The sequence below is a fragment of the Bufo bufo genome, chromosome 4, assembly GCF_905171765.1.
Source record: "Bufo bufo chromosome 4, aBufBuf1.1, whole genome shotgun sequence".
In the NCBI taxonomy this organism is placed as follows: domain Eukaryota; kingdom Metazoa; phylum Chordata; class Amphibia; order Anura; family Bufonidae; genus Bufo; species Bufo bufo.
In genome coordinates this window covers 515,543,348-515,554,914 of record NC_053392.1, presented here as the reverse complement: position 1 = coordinate 515,554,914, position 11,567 = coordinate 515,543,348, and the positions used below count along the sequence as shown (strand labels likewise).

Below are 11,567 nucleotides of genomic sequence, written 5' to 3'. Positions count from 1 at the left end.
CGTCCCCATTGACTATTATGGGGGCGGAGCTCCGGCGCAGCACGGCGAAAGGCCGCCGGACTAAAAGTCCTGCATGTCCGACTTTTTAGTCCGGCGGCTTTCGCCGTGCACCGCCGTGCTGCGCCGGGGCTCCGCCCACATCCCCATTATAGTTAATGGGGACGGAGCGGTGATCCGGCGGCACAGAGAAATAGCGGAAGGACGGATCCGACATGGTGAACAGCATGTCGGATCCGTCCTGCCGCAAGTGTGAAAGTAGCCTTACATGCTCTTCTTGTCCTAGTCAGGGTTTCCTGTGCATCCTTTACCCGCATTTCCGTGCGGGACCTTATTACCAGCCTTCTTCTGGTCTTTAGAACATCCCATGGTCTTTTGTGTCCCCCCAATGATATGAGCGAGAAAATAGTTTTTTTTTTTTTTTGTGCTTACCTGTATAATTCAATTTCTCATTGGGGGGACACAACTCCCACCCAGTAAGTACAATTGCTAGTTCTTCCTGATTGCTCCTACATGTTCTTCGTTAAGACCCATCTCCAGCACTCTTTCTTAGGCCTCTTGCACACAGAAATGCGGAACAGAAGCACGTCTCGGAACCCCACGGAAGCACTATGGAGTGCAGACAGATCACGGACCCATTCAAGTTGAATGGGTCTCGATCCATCCTGGCCACCGCCTGTGCATTGGGGACTGCAAATTGCAGTCCCCAATGCACGGAACGGAAGCACAATGTTCATGTGCAAGAGGCCTCACTATTGCTTTCTGTTGTCTTCTCCTGGCTGCTCCTACTGCTTTTGCACAAACTGATTAGCTCAGTGTCTGCAGGAGGGGTATAGCTGAGAGGAGATAACACTTTTCAGGTTAGTGTTTCCTCCTAGTTGTAGCAGCTATACCCATGGCCTTCTGCGTCTCCGAATTCAGTGAGAAAATGATTTTTACAGGTAAGCACAAAAAATCCTATTTTGTGGGGTTTTTATGTTGTAAAACATTTTTGAAAAAAACATTTTACATTTTTTGTCCCCTTAGGGGACTTGAACATGCATGTACTCACTTGCATGTAAACTACACTACAATACTGGCATCCTATTACACCCTGCTAGAGTCTGGGTGTAATGAGTCCTAACATGGCAGGTGTAGTGGGGCCTTCATAAGGCCACCAGCTGCTAGGAGAATCGCTCAGTACTTAGTGACGCAGTCATGGGTGTGGGACAGAGGGAGTACTCCTCCCTTCCCTCAAACTCCTCAGATGCCATAGAAACATAGAATGTGTCGGCAAATAAGAACCATTCGGCCCATCTAGTCTTTCCAATATACTGAATACTATGGCCCTATCTTATATGAAGGATGGCCTTATGCCTATCCCATGCATGCTTAAACTCCTTCACTGTATTTGCAGCTACCACTTCTGCAGGAAGGCTATTCCATGCATCCACTACTCTCGCAGTAAAGTAATACTTCCTGATATTACTTTTAAACCTTTGCCCCTCTAATTTAAAACTATGTCCTCTTGTAGCAGTTTTTCTTCTTTTAAATATTCTCTCCTCTTTTACCTTGTTGATTCCCTTTATGTATTTAAAAGTTTCTATCATATCCCCTCTGTCTCGTCTTTCTTCCAAGCTATACATGTTAAGGTCCTTTAATCTTTCCTGGTAAGTTTTGTCCTGCAATCCATGTACTAGTTTAGTAGCTCTTCTCTGAACTCTCTCCAAAGTATCAATATCCTTCTGGAGATATGGCCTCCAGTACTGCGCACAATACTCCAAATGAGGTCTCACTAGTGCTCTATAGAGCGGCATGAGCACCTCCCTCTTTCTACTGGTAATGCCTCTCCCTATACACCCAAGCATTCTGCTAGTATTTCCTGCTGCTCTATGACATTGTCTGCCTACCTTTAAGTCTTCTAAAATAATGACCCCTAAATCCCTTTCCTCAGATACTGAGGTTAGGACTGTATCACTGATTTTATATTCTGCTCTTGGGTTTTTACGCCCCAGGTGAATTATCTTGCACTTATCAACATTAAATTTTAGTTGCCAGATTTTTGACCATTCTTCTAGTTTTCCTAAATCCTTTTCCATTTGGTGTATCCCTCCATGAACAACAACCCTGTTACAAATCTTTGTGTCATCAGCAAAAAGACACACCAGAGTGTTTATTAACCATGGTATATGAGCAGTTGAATGTCCGGGATCAGATTTATCTCAAATCCTGGCTGCTGCAGGCTAGTGTCAGCTGTATAAAACAGCCTGCACCCACTGCATATGGAACAGCCTTAGTCTCAAAATATCTGCAACTGAAAATTTATATTCATCTGAATGGGGCCGATTTGACGGCAAGCATATGGATTTCTGCAATACGGATGAATGTGACAGTCAACAGAAATTTCTGCAATAAATGTGCCATGTGTGAATTGTATCCTTAGGGGGTGGGGGGGGGGGGGGGGTTCGACTAGGGATGTGTGCCAGTCGTCGTGGCGAATTCAGGCCACGAGAATGACGGGTAGACCTTTGGACTTGATTTTTCAGAGAAGACGGAAAAGAGGTGGGAACACGTAGGGAAACGTGAACTGACTCCATGGAATCACGAGGGAGTCGTACGCCAGGGTCAGGGGATCCTTGGACTGCGCAACGAAGTTCTCAACCTTGCGGTTGAAGCTGGAAGCCATGAGATCCATGTCCGGCCAACCCGTCCGCTAGCACATCGCTAGAAAAACCTGGGGTTGAAGAGCCCATTCGCCAGGATAGACGTTCCCGGCTGAGAAAGTCAGCGATCCAGATGTCGACACTGGGAATGTAAAGTGCCGAAATATGGCTCTCTGCCCAGCTGAGAATCGGCGCTGTTTCTGCCATGGCTGCAGGTGCTGCCCTGGTGGTTGAGGTACCCAACAGCCGTGGAATTGTCGGACTGAACCCAAACCGGACATCCCCAGAGGTGTTCGGTCCAATGAAGCAGAGAGAGATGAATCGCCCTCAATTCCAGAATGTTTATGGGAAGGGAGCGTTCCTTACGTGACCAAGTGCCTTAAACAGATATTTTGCAACACTCCCATCCCCAGCGGCTGGCGTCCAGCGGAAGGGAAGGAAAGAACGGCCCGACGTCAGCATCGGGGAAACCAACCACCACCTGAGGGCACGGCGGGTCGGGGCAGGGAGACATAGAGCCAATCCAGGGAAGCTGGGAATCGGGCCCAATTGGTTAGAATGGCTCGCTGAAGAGTCCTGGAATGGAACTGAGCATAGGGCACTGCTTCGAACCCAGAACCCCCATGCAGTGGCAAATGGGAAGAGGACGGGGGCGCAACAAGGGAAGAATCTGAAGACGGAGAGTGTACAGCTTCTCTGGGGGCAAGAATACCTTGGCCCGATAGGTGTTGAATAACATGCCCAGAAACGTTAGCCGCTGAGATGGGTAAAGACATGACTTTGGCCAGTTCAGAATCCATCTGAAGCGTTCCAGGGGGTCCAGGACGATGCACAGGCTGTTTGCCAAAAAGTCTGCTGCCGGTAAAGGGGAGGGCCGTTAAGGTCCGCTTTTAAGGCATTATCTGCTGCCCAGCAGGAGAGCCATAGCGTATGGCGAATGGCCACCAAGAGGGCTGAAGAGCAGTCCCTAAGTCTGGCCGCATCCAGAGAGGCTTCACAAACGTAAGAATTGATATGGGAGAGCTGAAGGGCAATATCAGAAAGTTCCTCCGAGGGGTAAACAAAAATTATATACCAGCACACTTGCAAATGGTGGGAGCAGAAGTTTGTATAGATTTGATAACATACGGTTAAACCACGATGCCTTTTGTTTCAGGCCCGTTACCACATACAGTATGTTGTACTCAGAAATTGTTCTATTTTGTCTGTAAATAATGTCCACAACAAAATGTATGTCTTTCGGCTATATTATGCACAACTAGAAGAAGTTTTTTAAGTAAATGTTTGTGGCTAAAATAACTAGAAAACCACAAGCTCCATTACAGTATGCTTTAGATTTATTGCTTGTGTGCATATATAATCTGTCATCAAAAATAAAAATGTAAAAATACATATCTATTAAATAAAACCAGCAAGAATTCATGTATGATTTACATCCATATATGCAGATTATCATTTACACCAGTCATTCACTACAGTAATGTAGGAAAGACTTGTATAAGTTATATTGCATTACAGGGTAACGAACATTTTATTTTTGTTTTGTTTAAGAGGACCTGATTTTATATATATAATTTCTGACAAAAAGAGAGTGGTGGTTGGGCTCTTCTCTCTCACTACATTTTACTCCGGTCTGAGTGAGACACTGTCCCACTGGAAGCTATGGTACAGCGTGGTCTCACGAGAAGTTGCAAGATCTCCCTGCATCAGGAGGCTGTGTGAAGGAGACTGTCACACCAGGGAGAAACTAGTCACATCTCTGTGGCTAGTCACTTCAGATTGACATGTGTGGTGCCAAAAATCTCAGGGGACTTTCTTGAAGAACAGGGGGTGCATATTCATAAATCCGTCCCGTTTCAGTTATGCAGGCGTGGCGGAGCAGTTGCAGAGAAAGCTGAGCCCATTGCTTCTAGAGGCTCATTTGCATATATTAAAACATCATTTTTCTCAGCAATGAGGGCACATATGACCATGGGAACAACAGAGATGCCTTCAGCTGTCAAGCGAACATGCAAGAGGTCAGCCAGTTTTATAGGTACAAATCTACTGACAGATGCTCTTTAAATACACACTTTATGATAAAGACTGGCCAATCACTAACATTAGTGGCGAAAAAGCTTCACCACTATACAAAGTCACACCTAAACTTCTGCTACAGTCACAGATTTTGCAGGTGGTTTTTAATGCTGCACATTGACCCATTCACTACAATGTAATAACTGGCCAGCAAGTACCAACGGTCTTAACACTAAGCAGGATATGAATTTGGATCCATACAAACTTGACAGGTGGAAGAGTTGTCATAGGGAGAGCGACTGTGGGGAACTGCAAGCAAATTCCAACTCTGTGGTTGAGTAATGATGAGATTGTTTTAGCAGACAAACTAATGCTAACGTTACTTTCAAGAGGAAATCACGTCCATTAACTCCTATTAAGTGCACTTCCATGTTTTGGCAACATTTGTCTATTCCAGGGATGCCCAACCTGCGGCCCTCCAGCTGTTGCAAAACTATAATGCCCAGACAGCCTACAGCAGGGCATGGTGGAAGTTGTAGTTATTAAACAGCTGGAGGGCCGCAGGTTGAGCATCCCTGGTCTATTCCATAGAAAAGAAAATAAGGCATTTTTCATAGTTTATTATTAGCAAAAATGTAATTTTAAAAATATTTTCTCACTGTATATTTAGGACATATCCACAGGCTACATGTCTGATAGGTAGAGGCCTAACAGAGGTCAGGGGACCCATATGTTGGGGTTCATTGAGGACAGGAAAGAGAGGCATCTGGCACTAGGCAGTACAGGAGACCAAATGAAGAGGGGGGCCTTATGGAATGTGGATTCTCCCTGGAGGTGGGGCCCCTACCTATCACACATTAATGGTATGGATAAGCTGTAAATGTCTGCATGTGGAACAGCCTTTAAAAATGTCCGTTTTTTTTCCCTGTCATCATAAGCTCCATTTCTTTCCAAATTAAATGTATTTAGAGGCTAGAACAAAGTATTTTTAAAGGGGTTGTGCCAAGTTTAAAAGTTATCCCTTCATTGGCTGATCGGTGGGTGTCCAAACACTTTGCTATCTCCGGCAGTCTCAGAAAATGAATGGAGCGTCAGCACATGCATAATCAACCTGCCTGCCATTCAATTTCAGGTTCTATGGGGTCCTAGAAGCCTACCAATGAGATATTTATCCCCTATTCTGTGGATAGGGAGTAACTTTTAAACTTGGTACAACACCTTAAGGCTAACAATGTGTATACGGAAAGCTTTGGCAATCTATTGAATGGAAGAATATGCAAAGCAGAGGGCGACTTTTCACTTGTGAATTACTTCCTCTTTAAGCTTTTCTGCAAGTTGCTTTCTTTTCTGTAAGTTCTTCAGTTCTTCTTCAGTCATCCGCTTTTGCTGCTGTAACATAAAAAGCAGACAAAGTTATAAGAGCTAAATTTTAACAAAAAATGGAGTGGCTCTACTGCTCCGTAGGGTGGAGAGGTGCTCAATATCTAGGTGTAAACTCCAAACACCAGAAAGTAAAAAATTCAAATAATATTGGAGATATGGCACTCAATATCTGGAAATTTTGCTCAAAACAAGTCACTTTATTGATACAATATAATACTTAAAATGTCATACAAAGTACGTAGTTTGTACAGAAATTAAATAACATAATGATAAAAAGTCACAATCGACAATATAAAATCACTTATAGTGTATATATAAACACACATCAGACAGCAAATGGGTACTTGTCTGTAATCTGATTGAATAGGTCCAGAAGGTTAAATTCTCAACACTAGAGCACTAAATATATTTGTTGCTCAATAGTTTTCAATAAGAAATGTCACCATTGATTCGGTATAAATCACCGATTATTATTATTGTAGTGCAGTCGCAGGATTTTCTGATTGAATAATAGAAGTTATTCCGAATATATATATATCACAGTTCATGAAACTTATCGGATTACAGTTCAGAAAATGTTAGCTCTAGGTGGCGTCCCACCCTTTTATCAAGCTATTTCGATCCCTTACCTCCACTTCTCAATGCGGTTTTTTTCAATCACCGTTTCCTCAACGTCCCAAATATTCGATTTCTCCTTACTTGTAAATCAGAATGTCTCACTCTGAGGAGTTTTCGAACTTGATGTAGGACGAGTTTATCACTTAGGAGGTTATTGGTAGGGGAGGTGTAGCTGTAGATCTCCTTGCGTACGCCAAAATGGTGGTAATGTGGGGTCCAGGTTCCTCCCAGACGCGTTTCGAAGTCCCAAGGGGTGCTGACTTCTTCCTCAGTGGTGACCTGGCTCCCCCTAAACCACCTCTTTTTATACCATCTTTGTTAATTGGTTCCAAATATCCCAAAAATCAGTCCTGGATCACAATCCAGGTACCATAGTGACAAAATCTGGTCTGGATTATTACAATGTACTATATTCAATAATAAAATTGAATATTTTAATGATAAAATAAATTCAATCAGCAATATAGCTCCCACATTTCTTCCATCAATATAATACATCAAAATCTTACTATTTTTGAAAAAAACGCATATGCGGTAATGATGCGGTTTCCATGCGTTTTTTTTTTTGTTTTTTATGGTCGATGCGTTTTTTTCAGAAAAGCTGCTGAAATTACATCCTTAGTCATTTACCTAAGGGATTTAATGTTATTTGCTTCCTTACTCTCATTATTCACAATAACATGATTTGAAATACATAAATGAATATAAAAAATATTTAATTGATAAAAAATGTAACAAATAAGTGCACCTTCGCATATTTTTCAAACTGACACAGTCTAGCATGGAGGACTGTTGTCAGATTAGATGAACACGAGATTGTGGCTGAAAGGACGGTGGGTGCCGTCCACCAAGGCACGGTCAGATGTACGTAATTAATATACCATCTGACCATGTGTCGGTGGGAGGCAACCACCCCAGGCTTTAATCTACTACAAGAAGCCAAAGATTTCTAACTCTGCATTTAATCCATGTGGTATAAGGGTGTCCAGTTCAAAAATCCATCTCGATTCTATTCTGGACATTTTCTCCACATGGTTACCTCCTCTCCAATCTACTTCCACTTTCTCTATCGCTGCAAAACATAGATCTGTTTGTTGACCATGATGTTCTTTGAAATGTTTTGACAGTGGGTGGTCCATGTGGCCTTTCCTGATATTGTTGAGATGTTCTGCAATTCTTTTCTTTAATGTTCTTTTTGTCCTTCCCACATAGATTTTATTGCATGGACAACTTATTATATAAATAACACTTGTAGTATTACATGTGAGGTATTCTTTTATTTTATGTCTGAGTTGGTTAGTCGGGGATATTATTTCCTGTGTCTTTCGTGGGAACTTAGTCGATCGGCAGTTGATACAGGTGCCACATCTATAGAAACCTTTGATATCTAACATTGCCTGTATCGTGGGTTTGTTGATTTTCTCCTTTTTTATTGTAGGGGCTACCTTTAATCCTAAATTGGGGGCCTTACTGTACACAATATGTGGTGTGATCGGGATCAATGAGCCTATCAATCTATCTTCTTTAAGAAAATGCCAATGTTTTTTAATTATATGTTGTATTTTTCGGTATTGGGCATTAAAGGGTAAGACCATTCTCATAGTCCCCTCATCTTTATTTTTCTTTTTCACTTTAGGCTACTTTCACACTAGCGTTCTGCTGTCCGCTCGTGAGCTCCGTTTGAAGGGGCTCACGAGCGGAGCAGAACGCTTCCGTCCAGCCCTGATGCAGTCTGAATGGATGCGGATCCGCTCAGACTGCATCAGTCTGGCGGCGTTCAGCCTCCGCTCCGCTCGCCTCCGCACGGCCAGGCGGACAGCTGAACGCTGCTTGCAGCGTTCGGGTGTCCGCCTGGCCGTGCGGAGGCGTGCGGATCCGTCCAGACTTACAATGTAAGTCAATGGGAACGGATCCGCTTGAAGATGACACCATATGGCTCAATCTTCAAGCGGATCCGTCCCCCATTGACTTTACATTGAAAGTCTGAACGGATCCGCTCAGGCTAATTTCGCACTTAGAAATTTTTCTAAGTTATTAATGCAGACGGATCCGTACTGAACGGAGCCTCCGTCTGCATTAATATGATCGGATCCGTTCAGAACGGATCCGATCAAGCGCTAGTGTGAAAGTAGCCTTAGTTGGATTAAAGAAGGATTTTCTGTCTAATTCTCTCACCTTATTTAGTGATGAATCTACTAAAATTTCTGGGTATTCTCTAGTTACAAATTGTTCCTTCATTTTACATGCTTCCTCTTCAAATTGCTCTTCTTTAATTGCACTAAACGTAATTGCACTAAAGAAGAGCAATTTGAAGAGGAAGCATGTAAAATGAAGGAACAATTTGTAACTAGAGAATACCCAGAAATTTTTGTAGATTCATCACTAAATAAGGTGAGAGAATTAGACAGAAAATCCTTCTTCAATCCAACTAAAGTGAAAAAGAAAAATAAAGATGAGGGGACTATGAGAATGGTCTTACCCTTTAATGCCCAATACCGAAAAATACAACATATAATTAAAAAACATTGGCATTTTCTTAAAGAAGATAGATTGATAGGCTCATTGATCCCGATCACACCACATATTGTGTACAGTAAGGCCCCCAATTTAGGATTAAAGGTAGCCCCTACAATAAAAAAGGAGAAAATCAACAAACCCACGATACAGGCAATGTTAGATATCAAAGGTTTCTATAGATGTGGCACCTGTATCAACTGCCGATCGACTAAGTTCCCACGAAAGACACAGGAAATAATATCCCCGACTAACCAACTCAGACATAAAATAAAAGAATACCTCACATGTAATACTACAAGTGTTATTTATATAATAAGTTGTCCATGCAATAAAATCTATGTGGGAAGGACAAAAAGAACATTAAAGAAAAGAATTGCAGAACATCTCAACAATATCAGGAAAGGCCACATGGACCACCCACTGTCAAAACATTTCAAAGAACATCATGGTCAACAAACAGATCTATGTTTTGCAGCGATAGAGAAAGTGGAAGTAGATTGGAGAGGAGGTAACCATGTGGAGAAAATGTCCAGAATAGAATCGAGATGGATTTTTGAACTGGACACCCTTATACCACATGGATTAAATGCAGAGTTAGAAATCTTTGGCTTCTTGTAGTAGATTAAAGCCTGGGGTGGTTGCCTCCCACCGACACATGGTCAGATGGTATATTAATTACGTACATCTGACCGTGCCTTGGTGGACGGCACCCACCGTCCTTTCAGCCACAATCTCGTGTTCATCTAATCTGACAACAGTCCTCCATGCTAGACTGTGTCAGTTTGAAAAATATGCGAAGGTGCACTTATTTGTTACATTTTTTATCAATTAAATATTTTTTATATTCATTTATGTATTTTAAATCATGTTATTGTGAATAATGAGAGTAAGGAAGCAAATAACATTAAATCCCTTAGGTAAATGACTAAGGATGTAATTTCAGCAGCTTTTCTGAAAAAAACGCATCGACCATAAAAAAAAAAAAAAAAAAAAAAAAAAAAAAACGCATGGAAACCGCATCATTACCGCATATGCGTTTTTTTCAAAAATAGTAAGATTTTGATGTATTATATTGATGGAAGAAATGTGGGAGCTATATGCTGATTGAATTTATTTTATCATTAAAATATTCAATTTTATTATTGAATATAGTACATTGTAATAATCCAGACCAGATTTTGTCACTATGGTACCTGGATTGTGATCCAGGACTGATTTTTGGGATATTTGGAACCAATTAACAAAGATGGTATAAAAAGAGGTGGTTTAGGGGGAGCCAGGTCACCACTGAGGAAGAAGTCAGCACCCCTTGGGACTTCGAAACGCGTCTGGGAGGAACCTGGACCCCACATTACCACCATTTTGGCGTACGCAAGGAGATCTACAGCTACACCTCCCCTACCAATAACCTCCTAAGTGATAAACTCGTCCTACATCAAGTTCGAAAACTCCTCAGAGTGAGACATTCTGATTTACAAGTAAGGAGAAATCGAATATTTGGGACGTTGAGGAAACGGTGATTGAAAAAAACCGCATTGAGAAGTGGAGGTAAGGGATCGAAATAGCTTGATAAAAGGGTGGGACGCCACCTAGAGCTAACATTTTCTGAACTTTAATCCGATAAGTTTCATGAACTGTGATATATATATATTCGGAATAACTTCTATTATTCAATCAGAAAATCCTGCGACTGCACTACAATAATAATAATCGGTGATTTATACCGAATCAATGGTGACATTTCTTATTGAAAACTATTGAGCAACAAATATATTTAGTGCTCTAGTGTTGAGAATTTAACCTTCTGGACCTATTCAATCAGATTACAGACAAGTACCCATTTGCTGTCTGATGTGTGTTTATATATACACTATAAGTGATTTTATATTGTCGATTGTGACTTTTTATCATTATGTTATTTAATTTCTGTACAAACTACGTACTTTGTATGACATTTTAAGTATTATATTGTATCAATAAAGTGACTTGTTTTGAGCAAAATTTCCAGATATTGAGTGCCATATCTCCAATATTATTTAAAGTTATAAGAGCTCCTAAAGATAGCAGTTCTGTCCCTGGAACTGACTCTCACGCACACAATGCCTTTGCTGTTCAAATAGATGAACAGCATTAAATAGGCCTTAACATTGGAGGTGCCAGCATCTATCCTGCATCTATCTACCCGAAGAACGATTTATTATTTGGAGAAATGCATTGGGACATTCTGAGATATAGTGTTCTATGCAGGGTCTCTATAGAGACTGAAAGGACGAGAAGTTGGGTAGCCAATGTCGGAACAGGTGCTCTGCTTGTAGGCAGGGGTAACTCAGGGACGTCTGAAGGACAGAAGAGAAAGATCCCAAGCCTTTGAGCAACTTGGCTTTGTAGCCATAC

The 11,567-nt window shown here is 41.7% G+C and overlaps 1 protein-coding gene across 4 annotated transcripts in view; it reads right to left on the bottom strand.

The window, feature by feature from the left end:
- Positions 1 to 3,958: 3,958 nt before the first annotated feature.
- CFAP36 (cilia and flagella associated protein 36) overlaps positions 3,959 to 11,567 on the bottom strand; it is a 56,128-nt gene continuing 48,519 nt past the window's right edge. For 3 of the 4 annotated variants that reach the window (XM_040429706.1, XM_040429703.1, XM_040429705.1), the window contains exon 10: positions 3,959 to 6,044. In XM_040429706.1, the coding sequence (XP_040285640.1) occupies positions 5,952 to 6,044 (93 nt within the window). In that variant the 3' untranslated portion in view covers positions 3,959 to 5,951. The remainder of the gene's footprint in view (positions 6,045 to 11,567) is intronic. The other variant, XM_040429704.1, reaches the window with a different exon arrangement.